At 48.4% G+C, this 22,250-nt stretch overlaps 1 protein-coding gene across 1 annotated transcript; it reads right to left on the reverse strand.

Moving 5' to 3' along the window:
- Positions 1–9,587: 9,587 nt before the first annotated feature.
- On the reverse strand, positions 9,588–14,168 carry LOC111073848 (endochitinase A). Its single transcript, XM_022366384.2, has 4 exons — positions 14,035–14,168; positions 13,783–13,966; positions 12,434–13,714; positions 9,588–12,350 (listed from the first exon to the last, which is right to left on the reverse strand). The coding sequence occupies exons 1-4, from the start codon at positions 14,085–14,087 to the stop codon at positions 9,672–9,674; spliced, it is 4,197 nt and encodes a 1,398-aa protein (XP_022222076.2). The 5' UTR covers positions 14,088–14,168; the 3' UTR covers positions 9,588–9,671.
- Between the last annotated feature and the right edge of the window lie 8,082 nt (positions 14,169–22,250).

The raw sequence follows: 22,250 nt of genomic DNA on the forward strand, positions 1-22,250 counted from the left end.
GAGAGGAGCAGGGTAGGTGGAGAGAGCTAGGGAGCTGTGCCCAACAAAAGTTACACAAAATGTTGGAAGGCTGTTCCTGGCCTGGCTTCAGAGCTGACCCCAATATGATAGGCACAGGCGGCACTGGCGCAAGTGTTGCCAACTTAATAAAATGAAGCTCAAACATGAAAAGTTGACCAGGCCAAGAGTGCCAGTACCAGGAGGAGCTGCAAGAGGAGCAGCACCAGCAGCAGTACAAACACCAACAAAATGCGGCAAATGCATGTGGAAAGTTTTGCCAAAAAATACATTTACTTCTTTGTTTTTTTTCGCTGTCACCAGGTTCTCTCTTTACTTCCTATACACACACATATATATGTATATATATATAAAGTGCAGATATGTATAGGCCAACACATATTTTACAGTTGCTGCCTCCATTCTCTATCGGTGTGTGCTTGTGTGTGTTTGTGTGTGCGGGTTAGTGCCACAAGTCTCTGTGGAGTGCCTAAATTGAATATCATCAAGGCTCAAATTAATGTCTTCAACAGCCAAAAACTTTGCCACTTGGACCATGAACACAGCGACCACAAGGAATCGGCGGCGACGGCGACGACGGCGTTGGGTCTCTCACCCTAGAAGTTTCCACATTTTTTTGCGCTTTTCTTTTGCTTTTTTTCTGCTTTCTCTGCTCCTATTGCTGCTGCTGCTGCTGTCCGCACATTTTTGTTATTCCCAAGTTTTTGGGTTGAGCTCTGACGCTGATGCTGATGCTGACGCTGACGCTCCAAAGCTGCTGGATGTTGGCTGCCTCTACTGATGCTGCTGCTGCTGCTTCCCGGAAAGTTTTATGCGCCTCAAATTGAAATATTTCCATAGGGCTTTGAATACTCTCACAAGAAGCGGGTAAACCGAAAAGTTGGGCTACTTCGAAGAAAGAAGAGGTTATTCTTGGGGAATCAGTGAAAAATCAAACGGACTTTTTAATGAAAAGTTGATACCTATTGATTGGATATCAAAGCTGTCATAAACACTATGGATGGCTAGAAGAGCTGCTAGGGAATATAGAGAACTGTTAAAGATATTCTAAGAAGAAGAAGGAATCCTGTCCCAGCAGCCTAACTATTGGTTTACATTGGTTAAGATATATTATAGTTCCATCAGCTAAGATTCTCCACCCTCTGGGGAGCCCACCTTAGCTAGACTTCCCTCTCCCTTGTTGTACTTTTATTAGGGTATGCCGCACTCATCCTCCATTAGCCAGATTCCCTGCCACCATTCCGTCCTAATTGCACGCATTGCCGCCGCCATCAACTTGCTCAGTGATTCCCAGCTCCCAACTCCCAACTCCCGACTCACAGCTTGGATCCCCTTTGGGTTTGATGGGGCACGCGTCGATGCGTAAACCGCGCAATGTGTTATGCATCCCTTGGGCAGAGCGAGGAAACCAAAACTAAAACCAATACCTGCGGTGTCCATCCAAGACCATCCCTCCTCCAGGATGGAGAAAACCCTCTAACCGGGGTGGGTGCGTGTGTGTTATTAATCCCAGGCAATCTATTAAAAATGTAAAATGCATGAGGCAACGAGACAATTGCAGTGGAGACTCCGTTCGATGTCTGTGCACTGGGGAAATGTCTGACTGTCTGGCACACCGCACGTAACCACCAAACGGGGCGGAGTAGTGCCCGCAACAGTCCCTGTCTACGGGTATGTCTTTCCCTGATGCGTGCCGGCTTTGTGGCAAGTCAAACTGTGCAACGTCTCCTGCTGCTGCATTATTTACGCGACGGTTCTTGTTTATTGATGTCTGTCTGTCTCCGTCTCCATCTCCGCTTCTCCGCTTCTTCGTTTCTCCGTTTCTGTCTCTGTTCCGTTCAGGATAGTCTCGTGCTATCTCAGGGCCCGTCTCTGCCTCGTCTCTGCTGCAGGTTGGTTTTGCTTCGCTGGGCAAAGCTCACCCCCTGGCTCACCTGCCTCATGGCGCGCTTTGTGGCTTTCACTGGGTTCTTCCCGTCACACACCAAAATGCTTACATATTCATGAGGGTTGCGGCAACAAAGTAGCCCCAAAAAAAAAAAAACGAGCGAACGAACGAAAGAAAGAAAGAATGTAAGCTAAAGGTAAAGACTGAGGGAAGCGAAGGAAAAGCCAAAAAGGGAAATGTCTTCGTATGTATTGCCAAATAAAAATTGCGGTTCAAGTTCGTTGAATCCACCTCCATCCCACTACCCGTTACCCTTGTTATCCTCCACTGATGCAGCCACTCTGGGGAATTGTTCTCCTTCCTGATGATGCTCTGCTGTTTTGTTGCCGGCGTCGATCCGTGTACATATTTGCCAATTGCGATGCAGCAATCTGCTGCTTAAATATGCCGATTTAATTGAGTTTAATTGTGTGGATGATAACTTGGGGAAAATATTTGAAAAATACCCCCGCAACTGGGGCCCTTTGGGGCCCATGAAAATCGATGGCAAATAACAGGCTTTACCTTCACCAAATTCTAGTCTTTGTCGGCACACAAAAGAAACCGAAAAGAGCTTATTAAAATTTATGTATTTAAATAGCATTTACCGCTAACCCACCCACACCATAACCCATCCACTGCCCGTCCCCCCCTAGCAGTACCCGTACAGTCATCCAATCCTCGAATCCTTTGCAATTTGTTTTGCCCCAAGGCGGCATAGATGAAAGTTTTCCCCACTGCTCGCCCGCACTTTGGCACACACTTTGGCCGCAGCTCAGGGGCTGGAATTGACAAAAGGGGTAGTTGACAACACACACACACACACAGATCACACATAGGGGAGAATGGGATGCACACACTCACACTTTCCGCTAGACAGAAAAAACAATTTCACGGTTATTCCTAGCAAATATGAAAAGTAAAATGTAATAGCCCCAACCACTTGCAAACATGACAACAACTTCAACTCCAACTTCAACTACGACAGGGGACAGGGGACAGGGCACAGGGGCATGAACAGCGCCAGCGACAGAGACGGTGGCAAGGACAAGTCGAAGCAACCCCCCTGGCGAACAGAGCAGGGCAGGACAGGACAGCAGCAGCATCGTCGTTGCCTGTCAAGCGGAAACGGAAGTCAGACACTTACATATGCGCGCGTAACTTTACGCCCATCGTCGTCGATGAGTTGTTGCCGCTGATTTGCTATTTCTCTTCTCTCTCTTTTAGAGCGGATACCCTGCCAAAGAAGAGTACGTATGATCAACAACAACACTGCGCTGTGTCTGGCATGGATCCATTCCGATCATATGGTTTTATATAGTTTTTAGTTTTAACAACATTCCAAGCAGATAAATAAAACCCTCTTGTCTTTTTCGGAAATCGGATGAAACGGGAGTAACTCTTGGAGCATAATGAAAACTTAAAAAAAAGTTCGCTTTAATTCGATTGAGATTCTTTTTCCTTACTTTCTTTCGCATAGTTCCACGAAACTCCAGCTATGAAAGGGTATTCCCGGCCAGAACTTTCCCAAAACTTATTTTTGCATTGAAATTTTTTCGATTTGGTTTTGGATGCGGAGCGTAGCGGGACGGACGGATGGACTAGCCGGGGGCATATTTCAACAGTTGCCAGTTATGTTGTTGCTGTCATAATATTGGCATGCATATATCATTCTGACGGTCTATAAAAATTTCCACACCCAACCAGAGCGGGGCCCACCAGCCGCCAAGGCTTGCCAGGGGTTGATTCCATTCCTTTCCTGTTGTCGTCGCACTGTTGCACTTGTCATAGATATGCCATATCGAGAGGGTTGTGTTTTGGCCTGGGTTTGGCCTGGGGGGTGGGTAAGTGGGGGCTGGGCTCTTCCATTTTTGCTTTTTGCAATGTAATAAGCCTCGATGGACTATCGCTTATTTTGATCCTAAGTGGTTGATAATAAATTGTTGCTGCAAAATGTGAACATTTCTGTGACAACCTTTCCTTGGCGGGGGGGGGGAACAAGATTGTACATACAAGATGGTGTTGCTGGCGGGGGGTGCGCGCTGCTATAAGGAGTGGAATTCATCCCTTTCATCTCTCGTATTGGGATTAGAGAGGGCCCACAAGTTGGCCGAATCTCGATCGGAGTAACAGTAACTGAATCACGCTTTTTATTGAGCACGCTCCACACACACTGCGTACCCGGAGACACCTCGGAAGCTGGCTCAGTCGCGCATTTACCTGCAACTCCCAGTGGCAACATTTTTATTAATATTTAATGCGAGTTTCGCAAACTTACCGCTCCTGCCCTTGGTTTGTATTGTGCCCCCCCTCTTGTGTTACATCAACCCTCATAAAGCGAAACTTTTCGCACAACTGACAACTCAATTCGGCATTATTCCGATGCTCAGGGAACCCCAAAGCCCCCACTCCTTCCACCACGTTGCACGTGCCAAATGTTTTGGCCAATCTCTCAAAACCCTCCCCGCTCCCAGCAATCCCACTCCGCCTTCAATGCAAAGCTGCGGACTCCATTAGATGTCACTCCTCTTTGGCGTTGCTGTTGCTGTTGCCTTTCCCTCTGACTCTGACTCTGATTCTGATTCAGCTTCAGTTTGTTCTCTTCTTCTGGCGCGCCTTCATAGCTGTGTAATGAAAAATTTTCCAGCATTCGCTATGGCCCCGCCTTCGTCCCACGCCCCCCCAAACTCCATCCCTGTCCTGCTGGGCCAGACCAGGCCAGCCCAGATTTCGGGTGGGTGTCTGCTGGCCCAGAATAGTCCGGTTTTGGGTTGTGGGTCTGCGAATTACTAAACATAAATCATAAATATTTTAAAGTTTCAAATTACCAGTGGCAAAAACAATCAATGCATGCAAGCCACCCTCCTGCCCCATAGATCCCACCCCACCCCACCCACCGCTTTCGAGTCCTGAGGCCTTTTTGAGGCGTTCCCCAAGCGCTGTCACACAGCTGTCAACATTTGCCAGAGGTCCAGGGGACGGCACGCAATCAGCGCTAATCTAATGAGTGTCAGTGGATTGCATGTGGCATGTGGCATGGGGCATGGTGAGGTATAGCCGTATTGTTCAGCCAGGTGTTGGAACCGGGCTGGGATGCCGAGGCGGCTCAGAGTTTCCCCAAATGAAATGACAAAGTGGCGCCTCCTGCTTTTATCCTTTCCTCCTCGTCGCCATGCAAGTTATGAATATTGCAGAATGCCGAAACGACATCTTGTAACTTCTCAAGTATGTAACGGGGACTTTTATGTGCAGTTACCGTTAGCAGTTTTCCCCGTTACCGTTGGCAACGGCAGGCAAGCAGGCAGGCAGGACGGCAGGCAGCCAGCCAGGAGTCTGTCCCAGTCAGCCATCATATAAAAATAATTATTTGCCAGCGCATTCATTACCCATGACAGTTCCACGCAGATCCGTGGCACTCGGGGTCCTCGATCCACGCCGCCTCTGCAGCCAGCTACGGGGAATATTAAAAATGCAATTTCTACCTCAAAAAAAAAAAAACTAAAGAAGTGCGAAAGGAAAGAACAGAGCGGTCGGTGGGGGAGAAAGTGCGTGCTGCCATTCCCATTCACGGACACCGCAATACGCATTTGCAAATTGCATTGCCAACTGAGCACCAACTGAGGACTCTGCCAACTCTGACTCCTGGACCCCTTCCTCCCCCCATTCCCAATCCGGAGCCCACTCTTGAGTTGCAATTTCATTTTACGTCTCATCATTGTGGGACTTGGACATGAGCATCAAATTAAATGCTCGCAATGCAATAAACATTAATAAAAATAAGAATCAAGGTAGGTGCTCACGCTGCTCATTCCTCCCCCCTTCTCCACCTGCTGCTCTGGCGGGAATGGAAATTGCTCATAAACAAGTCCATCAAATAAAGTGCACAATACTCTCGCCCAAACGGACCGACAAACGACAAACGGCAGAACGAAACGGAACGAAAATAAGTCGAGTTTTTTCCGCTCATCCATTGGTGACTTTTGGCGTAAAAACCGCAGCACAATATTAACAATGACGCATGGAGGACGCCACACAGAGGCACACACAGATACTCCCACACAGATAGGGCCACACAGATGCATACATACATACATACATACAGAGCAGACTATCAAATTTTAATACGCTCCGCCCGGCTGTGCCTTTATTTCATAAATTTTTAATGAAATTAAGCGGCAAAGCTTTTTGGGTTTTTGGGTTTTTGTTGCCGGCTGCCTCTGGTGTCTGGCCGAATGTGGCCAGAGCATTCGAAATAAATCATAAAGAGTAAAATACATAAGTAAGCCAGACGGAACGGACAGATAGACAGCCGGACGGACGGACGGAGGAAGGACGGACGGACGAACATTGTTTGCATACCTTTTTAAATGGTTTTAAAACTTTTTCTCTTTTCGTAAACCACAACTAAAAGTGCGGCCTGTTAAATTATGAATTAAGCGGTTTTATTCGGCTCTATATATGCAGCCAAGCACTCGTATTTACAGTGGATATAGTCTTTTGTTTTTAATGAGTGCGATTGCAGTGGCTTTGAATATTTGAAGAGGTCAACTAGAACACAATGAGTACTTCCTGCAGTCCGCTACCAATAGAGATGGCCTAGGGGAAAGAGCACGGAACAAGTCACGAAAGACAAACGAAGTTCTGCCTAGTTTTTGATCATATTTTCTGGGCAGGTAATTGTGTAAAAAGGACTACTAAAATTTTCCATCAAGCACCAATAGTTCACCATAGTCCAAAGTACAAGATATTCACGAGGAATACGCTCCCACTCACGACTCATGCACTCCGCTCTAGATGGAACCCCAAATGCACCCCAAAAGAGGAAGGAAAAAAAGCACAGCCCGAATGAGGCAGACAACCCCCGGGAGCAGGACAGGACGGGACGGAACAGCAGAGAGGACTGAAGCAGGAACAGGAGGAACAGGCGGGCCATATGCGAAATCAAAAGTTGTTTATGACTCAATTTGTAGTTTTTGAACATGAATTATTGCAGCTGTGAGCGGGGGGGCCCAAACAGAAAAATATTAAAACGAAGTTTTGAAAAGTAAAGAAAAAAAAACCAGCACGAATGTGCAGCACACAGTATTTCGGATGAGGGAAAACTAATTTCGGAAAAAGGAAATTAAATATGGCAAAGTTTGACATGTGACAGATTTCTTGCTGTTGCTGTGGCCTCTTGTTTCGATTCCCATATTCATTTGTGGAGGCAAATAATTGAAACATTTGCTGCTGCTGCTGCTGCTGCTGCTATTGGCAAACATGCAAATTCCAATTTCAATTTTCAGCCAAACAAAGCCTCACACTCAGAGGCAGGATACAGGACAGGTTAAAAGTATTTTGAAATTATTTTGAACTGCTGTACCTGTACCTGATACTGAGCTCAATCCAGGAGTCATTCATTTCATTTGATTTTATTTGATTTAAATTCCATTCCGTAGGGCTGTGTCAGTGCCTTCTGTGGTTCGCTTCGCCTGCTAGCCAATTTTGCATATTTTTACAACTTGTGCTCGACACTTAATTTAGTCAATAACATGCAAATGATTCCGCCAGAGTCTAATTGGAAAAGCAACTCGAAAGAGTCGGTGACGGAGTCGGAAAACTGCAACTTTTCCTTAGTTCTTTTGGACTTCACCTCCGACTCTGACTCTAGCTCTAGCTCTGGCTCTGACTCTCGCTGAATTCAGCAGCATTAAAAGCTGCGGTGCGTCAAACTTATAATCAAGAGGGGATTTCCTCTGACATGACAGCGGGTGGCGGGACTCGAAGACTGATGAGCTACAGCGTTTCTGCATTTCATCGCAGTTTCTTGGCTTGGCAGAAAGAAACGGAACGATAGATGAGGCAGTGGAGTGCCAGACAATGCGTTTGCACTGTTAGAAAGGAAGCAAAGGTTCCATTCCACTCTGAGAACTTATCCCAAATGTATCAAAGGCGCAAATGCACTGAGGAAAAATGTATATCTCGAACTGTTTAAAGGAAAGTCATGCAGGAAAAGTTCTCTCAGTGCACAGATGCCATCTGCAGCCGCCACAGCCACCGCCAAGGATGTGCACATTCCTCATCATCAAGTGCTGCTCAGTTGCACGTCTGTGATGTGATATGATTCGGTTGTGGTAGCCATGCTCTCTGGCTCTCTGTCTCTCTCTGTGTCTCTGTTTGTCTGCCAGCTGTCTGTCTCCGAGGCTGTTTGTCAGACTTGGGTTTTCCTTGCGGTTTCTGGTTTCTGGTTTTATTTCGAAGCCCACTCTCACACGCATTCGCTCTCCGCTTCCGTGTGCTGTGCTGTGCGGCAAACGTTGACACATTCGACTGACAAATGGCCATAAGTGTATAATTGGATAAGAACTTGGGCACACGGAGCCAGGGTATTTCTTTTCTCTCTATCACTCTATCACTCTTCATTCGCTCTAACTAAACTCTTTTTGTGCACCCATTTTCCAACTTATTTTCCAGCTCAATCAAATTAGCAGCGGAGTGGACTCATCGGTGCGGGGCACAAACGATGCCTGGAGTGGAGCACTGCATGGCTGACTACTTATCGCTTAATCACATCAGCAGGGCCCATATCTGGCATCTGCATGTAACATTTAGCAACATCAAATCGTTACTCTCCCATCCATTCGCACATCAAAGCCAATCAAAATGGCATTTCAATAATATCAGAGCCATACAATCGTATCAGCAGGGGGGTGGCAGCGACAGCCAGGCAACTGTTGTAATGGAGCGCGCGTATTTTTACCCTCTACCAGTGGATTTCAGGGGTGTTGTATTTGTGCAGAGAATATTTACAATCCGAAATGTTCAATTCGAAACTCTTCTTTGGCTTGATACAAAATATATCAAAACTAATGTGGATCGTTGATAGCTGCACACTCAATCGATATTGTGTGTTGTTGTGGCCAGCAGTTGGTCGGATAAGACCATGGCAGAGGGTATCTTATAGTCCGTATACCAACAATATTTGTCATACTCTGAATTGTTTCGTTCGATTTGCTATGTATGTGTGTGTGTGTGAGTGTGTGTGTGTGGGAGAGAGCTTATGAGTCAGTGAACAGATGAGCGTATGTTTGTCTGCCTCTGTGTGAACACATCAATGATTCGTTCACAAATATTACAAGCATGAACACACACACCTACCCACACACACACACACAAAAACAGCCACACAGCCAGATAGACCCAGAGAATGAATGAATGGGGGGAGGGAGTGAAAGTGCGAGAAAGAGATGGGCGGCACGGGTTGGCTGGGGCCTTGCGGAAATTGTGTCAAACAAGACTTTCGCTTTCCCTCAAAATGTGTCCTTGCCCAAAAGTATATACATACATATATTTATCTCAGTTCCTGTGTATCTGTGTGTGTGTGTGTGTGTGTGTGTGTTGCGTGTCATAAAGATATTGACAGGCCCATAAAGATAACCGTAGTGGATTGTGAATGGCATGTCAAGGAAGAAATTAGGCGAAACTCTCGCCTGTCGCCTGGCCTTCATTGAATACCCTGTCTGAATGTAAATTCTTTGATATTGTGAATGGCAAGCCACGTTAATTGAATGAAACTAAACCAATTCTAGACGAAAGGACTAGTGGGTTCTGCTTCGATACGATTTCCATCTAGTTTGATGGGCTGTCAACGTGTCTGGGCCCACCAGAACGCATTCATTTTTCGGCTGCGTGTTTGTCTATTATGTGATCGAAAATTTGAATTTTACAGTGTTTGAAAATCAGACTCTTACTTGGGCGGAGGGTAAATGGGGCAGCCGCAGCACATCTTTTCGACTGGTTTCCCCTGCTCTCCCTGCTCCCCCTGATTAACCTCCTCCGGACAATCTGTTCCTTTTTGATCGGCCAGTGGGAACTGCTTGATGGCCGGTAGCTTGGTGCTGCTGGTAGGCGGCGCACATTCGCAGTCGGAATCCGTTGCCTCCACTGGCGCCACTGGCGCGACTGCCCCCACTGGCACACGGGACACACTGGTAGGCGACGAGCATCCACAATCGGAATCCGTTTGATGCACTGGTCTCACTGGCACCGATGCCTCCGATGGTTGGTTTGTTGCCTTGCAATCCACGGTCGGTGCTTGCTGTATGCCACCACAGTGCGGACAGATGGAGCAGCCCTCTGGAAGGTCTTCAGGATCGGCACCATCGTATCCCGATTGGCTCCTGATTATTCGGGGTGCTAGGGTGTTCACTGGGTCTGGTATATATTGCCTTGACTCCGAATTATGTCCTGAGTCGACTGCGTTACACCCACAAGGAGCTACTATGGTGGATAGTGGAACAGCACTAGGAGCATACCGGTGAGAGGACGTGAACCTGGTCCCTCGTTGATCAGCAGCGGTCTGTTCTTGATTGTATGGCTCAGTAGCTGATTGTTCCCCATTGTAGGGAACAGTAGAGGATGACTCCACAGGGGCATTGTATGGAACAGCAGCAGCAGTGAACGGGACAGCGGCCATGATCCTGTATTGTGGTTGAGTATTCCTCGTCGGTAGTCCTAGACATTGTAGGCATCGTGGATACTGAGGATCAGCAGTAGCTTGTTCTTGAATGTAAGGATCAACAGCCGACTGTTGTCGACTGTAAGGATCAACTGCGGACTGTTCTCGACTGTAAGGATCAACTGCGGACTGTTCTCGACTGTAAGGATCAACTGCGGACTGTTCTCGACTGTAAGGATCAACTGCGGACTGTTCGCGACTGTAAGGATCAACTGCGGACTGTTCGCGACTGTAAGGATCAACAGCGGACTGTTCTCGACCGTAAGGATCAATAGCGGACCGTTCTCGATTGTAAGGATCTGCAGCAGATTGTTCTCGACTGTAGGGATCAGCAGCAGATTTTGATTGATGGTAAGGATCAACAGCAGACTTTACTCGACTGTAAGGATCAGGAGCAAATTTTCCCCGGTTTTTAGCATCAGCTGAAGATTTTTCTCGACTGTAAGGATCAGCAGCGGATTGTTCCCGATTGTAGGGATCAACAGCAGACTGTTCTCGGCTGTAAGGATCTGCAGCGGATTGTTCCCGATTGTAGGGATCAACAGCAGACTGTTCTCGGCTGTAAGGATCTGCAGCGGATTGTTCCCGATTGTACGGATCAACAGCGGACTGTTCTCGGCTGTAAGGATCAGCAGCGGACCGATCTTGATTGTAAGGATCAACAGCGGACTGTTCTCGATTGTAAGGAACTGCAGCGAATTGTTCTCGACCGTAAGGTTCAACAGCGGACTGTTCTCGATTGTAAGGATCTGCAGCGAATTGTTCTCGACTGTAAGGATCGCCAGCAGATTGTTCCTGACTGTAAGGATCGTTAGAAGCAGTATACTCCACAATGCTGGATTCGTGTTCACTATGGATCGGGAATTGTCCCGTACTGGGTAGAGCAGAAGCTTGCTCTCGAGGAACAGGAGAAGGAGATGACGGGCTCCTTGATTGGCGTTGATTAAGAATCACATTATTGTTGTTATTGTTCTCCACCGTAAGGATCAGCAGCGGATTGTTATGGTTATCCACTGTAAGCGTCGGGGATCGTATTGGACTGGGTTGATCTCGATTGTGAGCAGCAACAGCTGATTGTTCTCGACTGTAACGCTCAGGAGAATGAGTGTACTCGACAGAGTTGGGGATGCTAGATTCTCGTTGACTAGGGATCATGGATCGGCCCGGGCTGGTAATAGCAGCGGACTGTTCTCGACTGTAAGGATCGGCTCTGTTCTCCACAAAGGTCGGGAGCCTGGATTCTGGTTGTGAAGGGGCCGGAGATCGTCCGGGACTGACAGTCGGGCTAATGGCTTGTTCTCGTTTGAACGGAATGGCAGAGGCTTGGTCTCGTGGAGCAACAGATGCAGTGTACTCGCCAGTGGAAGTGTCCCTTAGCTGTGGAAAGCTGGTGATCGTGGAATGTCCGGATTTGGGATTCGTGGATCGTCCCAATGCGCGGTTCGTGGCTCGTTTCGGACTGGCGACCACAGGATGTCCGACTATGTTCGCCACGAGGGACTGCTTCATCATATTGGATGCCTCGCCCACGGCATTCTGCATGCAGGTACTCGGACAGTGGTCCGGGCTGTGAGCCGGGCTGTGAGCCGGGCTGTGAGCCGGGCTGTGAGCCGGACTGTGACCCGAACTGTATAACGGGCTATTGTGGGCATCCATATTGTCCTCGCTGGTGACGATGTAATTCTTTTTCGTTACTATTTTGGATTCACTGGTCACGGGACAGTCACCGAGGTTGCCGTTCGCCTTGCCCGCCCTGCAGGTGCAATGGGCGTCACTGCTGTCGTCGAGGGACAGGTCCGGGCCATATCTGGAGAGGTATTCGAGAATGATGCCGTTGGTCCAGCCGAAGCCCGTTTGATTCTGGTACTCCCCGCCACCGCCACCAAAGCCGAATTTCTCGCAATTGTACTGAAGGAGAAAGCAAGGGTTGGACCATACGAGTACACTGCTAGAAGTCTCATCAGGAATGAGGAATGGGGAATGGAACTCACCTTCTCGAACATGTAGCCCGTTTTGTTGTAGGCCTCGTAGTTGTTCTTCACCCAGCGATGAGCCCAGCGCTCGGACATGGCCCTGGCCTCGGGCGTTGCCAGGTTGTTCAGCCCGTCGATAATCATGAACATCATGGGGGGCCACACGTTGGGGTAGTCCCACTGCTGGCCGGTCTCCTTGTTCATTGTGTTGGGCACTCCGCCGGGGAAGTCGTCCAGATTGTTGCTCTTGATGTAGTTCATCACGCCCCTGGAGATCTTCTCGGTGTCGACCAGGGGGTAGGCGCGTGCCCACAGCGGCGAGAAGTTGGAGGCCGAGAAGTACGGGCGCGGCCTGTTGTTCAGCATGTCGTAGTCCAGCCAGATGCCAGCCTCATCGTTCCACAGGACGTCGCGCACCGCCTTCACGAGGCCGCAGGCAATGTCCGAGTACTCCTCCACCTTGCTGGCGTTGCCTGCCTTGCGATTGAACTCGGCCAGGATCTTTGCGCTGCGAAATAGTATCACATTCAGATCGACCGGCACTATCGACGTCGTCTGGATATCCTTCAGTGTGCCGCGATTCGACCCGTCCCTGGCAATGAACCAGCGCGAGCTAAAGTCCATGCCCGACTCGCAGGCCGACTTGAGCTGCGTGTAGTGACGCTCCTTCTCCGGCTCGCTCAAGAACTCCGCCGCACTGGCCACGTCCTCGCGATACGACTCCGGCCGCGGCCCCGTCGAGTAGTCCTGGTAGTGGTACATGGTGCGACCCTTCACCTGCACCTGGTGCTTCTCCAGAAAGTTGTTGAACTCGGACTCGAGCTGCGGCAGCGACTGGATGGCGTACTTCTCGTCCAGTGTTACGTCCACGTAGGCCTTCATCATGTGTATCAGCATCGGGGGCTGCGAGCGTCCGTAGTAGTAGACGCGTCCGCCGTTCGGAACGAATCCGTATTGTCGCACTATCGAGAGGAAGTTGTCGATCATGCCCCGGGCCGTATCGTGCATGCCACAGTGCAGCAGACCGCGGATGATCCACAGCGAGTCCCAGTAGTAGAACTCGATGAAGCGGCCGCCCGGCACAATCACCGGATTTGGCACGTACACGATGGAGTATTTTTCTGGACTCTCCTTTACCTCGTCCTTCATGCGGCGGCCCAGCACCTTCCACAGGGCGTTGAGTTCCACCCCGAATTTCCTCAGCTCCGGATCGGCGATCCTGTTGGCGAACGGCGGCTCACTCTTCCAGTCGGGCGGTGTCCACTCCTCCAGTTCTGTGCCCTTCTCCAAAAAGTGTTTCTGCAAGCCAAAAAAAAATAAAGGATGGAAATATCGATGCAATGTGCCGAGGCAGAACTGTGTCGAACCTCGACAAACATCTGCAGGAACTGGAATGAACCGTCGTTCTTGCGGCAATTTCGGAACAGCTCATAGTCGCCCAGCATCCTCTCCGGCGGATACTTGCTCTTCATGTCCACGAACGTCTTGCAGTCCGGGAACATTTTCGACCTCTGTACAGCGTCGAGCAGCGGCCCAGAGCAGTAAACAGCCCTGGTGACACAAAATATTTTTCGAAATGGAATGGGACCGGCATTCGATCGGATGCGATCAACACTCACCGATTAGCCGCGCCGAGCACCTGTGGCCCACACCGGCACAGATTTTGCGGCATTTTGGACAACGAATTTTGTGTGTTGTGTAGGTTTTGTGGTGCAATGCCAGATCCGAATAAACATACACATAGACAGACATTGACCGACTGTTCAAAGGCGACCCTGTCCGGTCCGATCCGGTCCGGTCCGGTTCCGAGGCATAAATCAAAACAGCAGAGCAACATCTATTATATTGACCATTAAAGCAAATTTGTCGACATTTGCCATTAAGAGTCAACAATGTTCGGCCATAAATCAGCGTAAATAGACAGGAAGCGCCTTCTTCTTAGAATCTTGCTGCAAAGCGAACGAATGCTGCCCCTGATTCCGTGCCACACATTTATTTTAAATTACCATAAATGTTCTTTGCCCTGCCCCCGAAGCCGCCCAAATCCAGAGCCCAAAACCCAAAACCCGAGATGAACAAGAGGAACTTTGCCTAAAAGCTATTGGCCTCTGTGTCCATTTGTAATTTCCAGACAATTTATCAAACCAGCGAAGGGGAGAGCTGCCACCGAGGGCAGGCAACATTTCGTAATTCGTACATTTTGGCCAAAGGGAAAGGGGAAGAAGACCGAAGACAGGGGCCAGAAGTCGGAATTGAAATGGCGCAGAAAATGCGCTTCAAGTGGCCATGGCGGCCACGGCCATGGCCCTGGACATTCGACATCGGATGGATGAAAGAAAACTCAAGTAAAATAAAATTCTTCGATTCCTGGACAATCAATTGATGGGGGGGGCAGATGACTGAGAAAAGAGTGGGAAGAAAAGCAAGTGAAATCAGCCGCGGGCGCGGCACTTCATAAATTCCATTCCATCCTTCAGCTGAATGCAACTTTTTGGCATCGGCATCTTTATGAAAACTTTGCCAAAGAATACGAGAGAAAGCACGGAAATTAGTCATGTCGCATTCGCATTCTCAGTCGTCTGCAAAGTTTCAATTGAATTTCGGGTGAAAAAAAAAACAAAAAAAATGCGCTCCAGCTTAAACTTTTAGTCAACGTTGTTTCGAGGGGAGAGTTCCGGCAGCAGTAATTAATTTTACATATGTGAGCATCAGTGGCAGACTCCACTCCATGTGCTGACACTTGACCGCCCCCCAGCCCCCAGCCACCAGCCCACAGAGGCAGGAATAAACTTAATGAAAGCTCAGGAGCAGCCATCACCCGCGGCGTCATCCTCAACGGCAGGCAGCCTTATCCTCATCCGCAGCAGCCAGAGCTAATTGAGTATTCTTCCTTTAAGTGGACAGCCGCCGGCGCACTTCAGCCTCATTTGCAAGTGCGAGAACAGTGGCAGGCATAAATCAATAAGTTGCATTCGCCTTTAAATTAATTAAAATGAAATTCCCATAAAAAACTCCAAGAGGGAGTGGTGTGGTGGCGACATGTAAAAACATTGCAGTTCTTATTGCTGTTGCTGTTGCTCTGGCTGTTGCAGTCTGTAGTTTGCAGGGGGAAGCTCAGATCGCTGGCAGAGTCTGAGTGCGTGACTGAGGGCAAGTCCTCCTCTGTTGACAGCAATCAATCAAAAATTGTAGCTGCCTTAGCACCAGCTCTATAGCGAGCAAAACACTTGCAGAAAAAATGGAGTACACACTGTAATACACTGCAAGAACACACAATAAAATGGGCAAAAAAAGAATCCAAATTATATATTTGAAAATATTTGAATAAACATCTCCCCGTGGGATCGAATGGATCATATTTTTTGCAAGTGCTTTGTATATCACGTCGGGATAGAGACCCCCACAAAGAGTGGTGGCATTGCCATTGTGTGGGAGGGGTGGGTGTGGCGGAGGCGGAGCATGATAAATTGTCAACACTCTGACGTTTGTCTGCAGCGATTTAAAAACTACTTAAAATGTAAATGTTGTTTCGCTGTTGCTATTGTTGTTGGCCGGCTTTTGTTGCCACCGTGTTTGGGTTTTATGTACACGTCGCGCAGCGTACGAGTAGACTGCGAAAATCATGTTGTTGACTTTGAAAAAATATGTGTGAAAATGCGCCATTGTAAATAACAGAACATAAACGCGAGTGCTCTGGATAGAGGAGTGTGTTCCTGGATGAAGCAGCCAGCAACTGTCCCTGGCTGAGGGGATAGTCCCTGTCTAAGGGGGTGACTCCCTGGTTGACTCCAATGCCTGAGGGAGACTGATGACATGGCAATGTCACCAGCAGCATCAGCAGCAACATCATCAGGAACAGCAACAGCAACAGCTACAGCTCCAACCTGGCTCCTAGTTCATACACTGTATGAGAGATGGCACGCCTCTGTGATTGCATTTTTACACTTGTCAGTGGGGGTTTGCTCTGCTGTTCTGCTGTTCTGCTGACTAGTGTAGGAGAGTGTCTCTGTACAGTAAGCAACCGCAGACACATCCTGCTCAGTGCTCTGTCCTCTGTGCTGTGCGAATCCAAATGAGTTATAAACTCTCTTGTCAAAATACTTGACAATTGATTAATTGAAATTGACTTTGAAAGTAAGTTGATAAGCAGTTCCCATACGCACACCACCCACCCACCCGCACGCATGCACGCACACTCATGAAGGGTGTGAGGAAGTTGAGGGAAACGGAAGAAGCTGTCAATCAGTCAACCCCTCCCTGGAGCAGCAGCAGCAGCAGCAGCAGCAACCATGCATCATTTGTTGATGAGCTAAACTTTGACCAAGAAAAGTCGAATCGGACATAGGGGGCAAAGGACAGGGGGGGTCAGGTCAGGCCACAGACAGACGCTCGAATTAAGCAAAAGTCTGGTTAAACAGAAAAGTTTTGGCCCTCGATAAACATCTGCTGGGCGGGCAGTAGCTGTACGTCCTCTGGCTCTGGCCAGCAACACAACAGGATGACAACTTAAATTGTTAGTTGGCTGATAAGCCACCAGTCGTAGCAGACACCACCCCTTGAGCTATCACCCCCCTGCTGCTGCTGCTGCAGCAGCAGCCTGTGAGTGGGCGTATATAACATTTTTATTTATTTCACTATTTTTTATATGCCTGTCAGGGGGAGGATGGGAACACGCGCCACATGCCGAAACGACAAACAAATAAATAAAATTCCACATTTTGGGTCAGCGGGGGAGTGTGTGTGTGTGTGTGTGCGAGAGTGTGTTGAGTGTGGTGGTGGTGCTGCTGTTCTACAAGTCTATTAACTTGTGGCGCTTATCTTATGCTGACAGCAAGTTTTTCACTTGGCCAAAGTTTAGCCAAGGAAACGCCACTTCCTGAGGGAAGGAGCAGCAGCTCCGATGTCAATCATTTGTTGATCATTTTTCTCCCGCCGCAAAGTGAATGTGAATCCAGGCCTATGCATAATGTATCGCCTCCACTTTGCAGATGACCGAACCCCCCCGAAGTGGGAGTGGGAGCAAAGCAGAGTAAGGATATATACTCTCTAACGATAAATTGCATTCCCTGCCAGCAGCAACTTCAACGTGAAGGGGAAAAAGTAAGTGCCAGCCAAAGGAGCAGAGAATTGGCAAAACTTTTGGATTTGCTGCTGGACGATAAGCGAGGGAATTGGCCAAGCTTGGAGCCCCCTCTCGTTTGCTATTCCGCCATTCATTAAATGCGACGCCAGAAAGTTGCAGCTGCTGGGAGATATTTATGAACTGTCCGAATGCCGGACAACCCGAGGATGACACCTCCCACATGGCCAGGTGACCAGGTGGCCAGGTGGCCAGATGGCAGCTACCTTTTTCAATAAACGTTAAGCATTACGGTTATTAGTTTCAGGTCGGGGACATGAAAAACTTCTGCTCGAGTTGAGCAAAGTTGTCTCTGACACTGTTGCATCCACAGCAACAGCAGCAACAGAGGCAACAACAACATTGTGTCGACCAGTGGGGCACAGAGCTTTGCTGATGCTATCTGGATGATGTTATAGTTGTTGCCACACTGTCACAGCAGCAGCAGCAGCAGCATCAGCATCAGCGGCAGGAGCAACATGTTGTTGAAGCTGATAATTCTGTCGCTGACTGGTTGACTTTGTTGCAATTGTTAGGACAGGCGCCACCTCTGGTACGCAGCGAACCTATGGAAATTACGAATGCCGTAATGCTCCCCTGGAATGCTGTCCAAGTCCATTACATGCACAGAATGTGCAGCGCTTTTGCAGGTCCTTGCAATGGTGACAGCAACAGAAAACGCCACAGCAACAGCAACTTATTAACGCGCAATCTGAGCTTCGCAATTGACCGCAACAGCAGGATGTGCTGCAGCAGTAGAAGGAGGAGCAGAAGCAGCCGTAGAAGTAGCATCAAGTGCAGCAGAAGCGTTGACGGTGACGATGACGGCGACGGCGAGGACGACGACGACGACAGACGGAAACGGAAACGGCAAATAAACGCACGAGCGCTGACGTGCGGGCACCAGCGTGTCAGCGCTCTTGTCTCTGTGTTCGTGTGTGTGTGTGTGTGTGTGTAAGCGTGCACTTGTTTGCATGCAACGTGGCAACATGGCAGCGACAATAGCAGCAGTAACAGTAACTGCAATGGCAACGGGCATTTATCTGGCTCCCCAGACCAGACCAGACCAGACCAGGCCAGACTTGCCACGCCCCATCGTAATACATTGCGGCTGGGATGTTGCATGTTTGTGGGCGCTCGCCTGCGTTTGGATTTTTTTCTTTTGCATACCCATTGCCTCTGGCTTGGGTAGGCTGGGCATGCAGATGGACAGATGGAAATTATGATAAAATACAGACAAGTTGCAGGCTCGAGTTCTCTGCGAAAACTGTTTCGACTGTAAGACCAAACTAAAATGAAATTCTATCTCTCTAGAGGATATTTATTATTCCACACCCATTCATTCATTCATTGCTTTTTTGTTTCGTTTGCAGCGGCGCCATCGTTCGCATGCACGGCAAGGATTTCTCTGCTTAATTTGTGGTTTCCAACCAAACAGAACAACGAGAAGCGATGGACGCGGACACCGAACGATGGATGGAAGGGGGGATGGCAGATGGCAGATGGCGGGGAGTGACTGGGGTCGAACCAGCACCATGGAGGGAGAACCAGGCTAACCAACTGGTCAGCCAGCGGCAATTGCAATTGCAATTGAGGTTGCAGTCGCACGAATACGTGTATTCCGGGAAAGCCTTAAATATGATTATGCCATACACAGCGCACAGCCTACAGCCTACAGCCAGAGGCGTGGTCGGTCAAGGGGAATATTTGCCATATATACCCCTGCCACTATGTCACTGTCGTGCTGAGACTAGAGAGCACCGTGAGCAGGGTACACATATTTTGGCTTTGGGCCCATGCATCTTCGCGGGAATCTCTCGCGCTGTGGCACACAAATTTCCACGAACTTGATTTAATTGTCACACATTACGGGACCACAATTACATAGAAGAATGCGGCAAAAGCAGTCGGCGGAAACGGCAACAGTAATAGCAAATAATAGCAAAATCAACAACAACAAAAACAGAGGGACTGGACTGTGCTGTGCTGTGCTGAGCTGATGGGCTCCACCTTTTTTGCCCTTTCCGCTTTGTGTATATAAAATGCGCCATTTGCAATTGTAGTTTATTTTAATACCGCAATTAGTGTGTACATACTGGTCGGAGAGGCCACCGGTCAGAGTGGGGGGGTTGCTGTGGGTTGTGTGGTGGCATGCACGCAAACGGAATAACGGGGGGCATAAGGAGGAGGAAAGGAGGTGAATTGCTCGCCGCTGTCATGTTGCCACACAATTTGAGGTGCACCGATGCTGCCGCCGCATAGGTGATGCCATTATCGTTAGCCATTGCATAAATATGCCACGAAACACACACACACACACATACATAACTATTTGAGAGATTCGCTGATTACCGGCAGGCGGACATCTCCATTGGCCGCTTGAAGGGCTCTCCATCTGTCTGGATGGGTTGCTGGCTGGGCTGCTGGATTGCTGGATGCAATCAATTGCCGCGTGATGTTAATTGATTTTTAAGTGGTGTACTATGGCTAACTGCAATCAGAATACGCGCCAGGTGACGGACACATGCATTATTATATGGCAGCATCGAATAAAAACCGCCGCATTAAGGTAATCAATAATAAAGGCGCACAGGGAGGGCAGCTCGACTGTGCTCTACCCTGTTCCTAAACGGAAGCTAATCGATTTAGCTTGCTGGTCGATGTCGATGTCAATTGGCCTCCTCTGGATCGTTATCTATTCTGGCAGGTTAATTGATTTGGCCGAACTTTGTGTGGGTTCGAAACGGGTCGAAACTAATCCCCGATTGATTTCGATTGTTAAACACGCTTCACCGAACCTGACAGAGTTTCCGCTTCCCGTCCCCTCCATCCGGTATAATCACATTTAATGTTGAATGCACTTCATTTTTTGCCCCAACTAAATGCCAATTAAAATTCGTAATTATTTTTTAATGGCATTTTGTGGTCAATATCCGATGAATGATTGGACAGTTGTAAGTACCAAAAGGGCGTTGAGAGTTGTGGTGGTGGTGGTCCGTTTTGGGTTGGTAAGGCAATGTTGACGGGATGCCGTCATGACGCTTCACATTTATGACGAGCAAATGGCCAATATCAATATCAATTGCATGACTTGTCAAACTGGCGCCCTGGTCTGAAAGTGCCCTTACATGTCCAAGGCAAGGCAAGGCGTCATCGTCATCGTCATCATCATCGTGTAAGAAGAAACCCCCAATGGAATGGTGGTAAAAATTACAAGCAATTGCAGCACAAGTACAACAAACACCAAAAGTACAAGGAATTGCAATAAGAGCCTTTGTCGAGTGCCGGAGCCAGTGGCCCTGCCGCAATTGACCTGCTCAATGAAATTCAAGCAATCATCACCATCAACATTTCGTTTCGTTCCGATTCGATTCGATTCGATTGGACACGCTACTACACGCCACCGCACATGCCGCAAGTGACAATCATTTATATTTAATAAACAACTAACGCATGCATGGGAGGAGGTTAGTTTCTATTGTTGGCCAGGGCAGCGGCAGCGGAGACGAGCGGCCATTGATTGCTGGCAGTCGTGGGATGGTTACAGGTAGCATACAAAACGCCCAGGAGAGGCAGTAACCCAAACGAGTACGACAAATACTATATAAATATGTACAGGAACAACATGGATGGATGACTGACTAGTTTTTAGGAACAGAAGCAGTTGATACTCTTGCTACGAACAAAGCATATAGTGACGTCTTCTCGGCGTTACATAAAGCTTCGCAATATAACAATACCGTATATTGAAGGGTATGCCAGACCAGTTACAACAACCACCGGATAACAAGTGAGCGAGCGGCCATTGTCTCTGGCCCGTTAGAAATTGTTTATCATGCATTTTGTTCGATTCAGAGTCTGAATAATGCAGCAGGTGTATGGCAGTGGGAGAAAGAAAGAGACACAGGCAAATAAATAAGCGAGCATGAAAGCGACGAGGGAGGAGGAGGAGGAGTAGTAGCAGAAGAAGAAGAATGGGGAAAACAGGAAAAAAGGCACAAACAACAGTGCCAGACACAAAACCATTCTGTATCGCTTTGGGCGGCATTCAAATTGAATATTGAAAGCATCGAGCACAAAACTGCCAAACGCTTGAATTATGCATTAATGATGTCGATGTCTCTGTCTCACTGCCATAGTGGACAGCGCCAGAAGCAAAGGGGCAGGACAGGACAGGACATGGCATGGCGGGGCAGGGGCCGCAAAAGAAGGGTTTTGTCCGTCGTCAAAGCGTGGCAGCAGCAGGAGCAGAAAATAGACAAGAACAACGGCACCGCGTCCATCGCCACTGTTGTCCACTTTCCTTATCGCCTCTGGCTGCTTATTAATTTTTTATGCGTCTGCTATTTTTATGCACTAGCCGCAAGCATTTTATTTTCTCTAACCTCATCTTTCAATAGTTTTCCTTTCGTGTGTACACACTCCTCCTGTGCTGCATTGAAAGTCCAATGATCCCTATCGATAATCCAATGTCGATCAGCAGCTTCAACAGACCAGTGTTGTTAAACCACGCAGAGCGATATTCACAACGGCAGGAAAAAGTTAATTACCAGCATTTTGCGCAGCAAAGCAAAAGCGCATGCTGTAGAAGATTATCAGGGCCAAAAATAAGGTACGGGCTGGACAATCAAAGTGGTGTGGTAGTAGGTGCAAGCGATGTAAAACGCATTACATACCGCAGAAACCACCATCACCCACGCGGGCGTATGCCGACCG

The sequence above is a fragment of the Drosophila obscura genome, unplaced genomic scaffold (assembly GCF_018151105.1).
Source record: "Drosophila obscura isolate BZ-5 IFL unplaced genomic scaffold, ASM1815110v1 contig_186, whole genome shotgun sequence".
NCBI classification, from domain to species: domain Eukaryota; kingdom Metazoa; phylum Arthropoda; class Insecta; order Diptera; family Drosophilidae; genus Drosophila; species Drosophila obscura.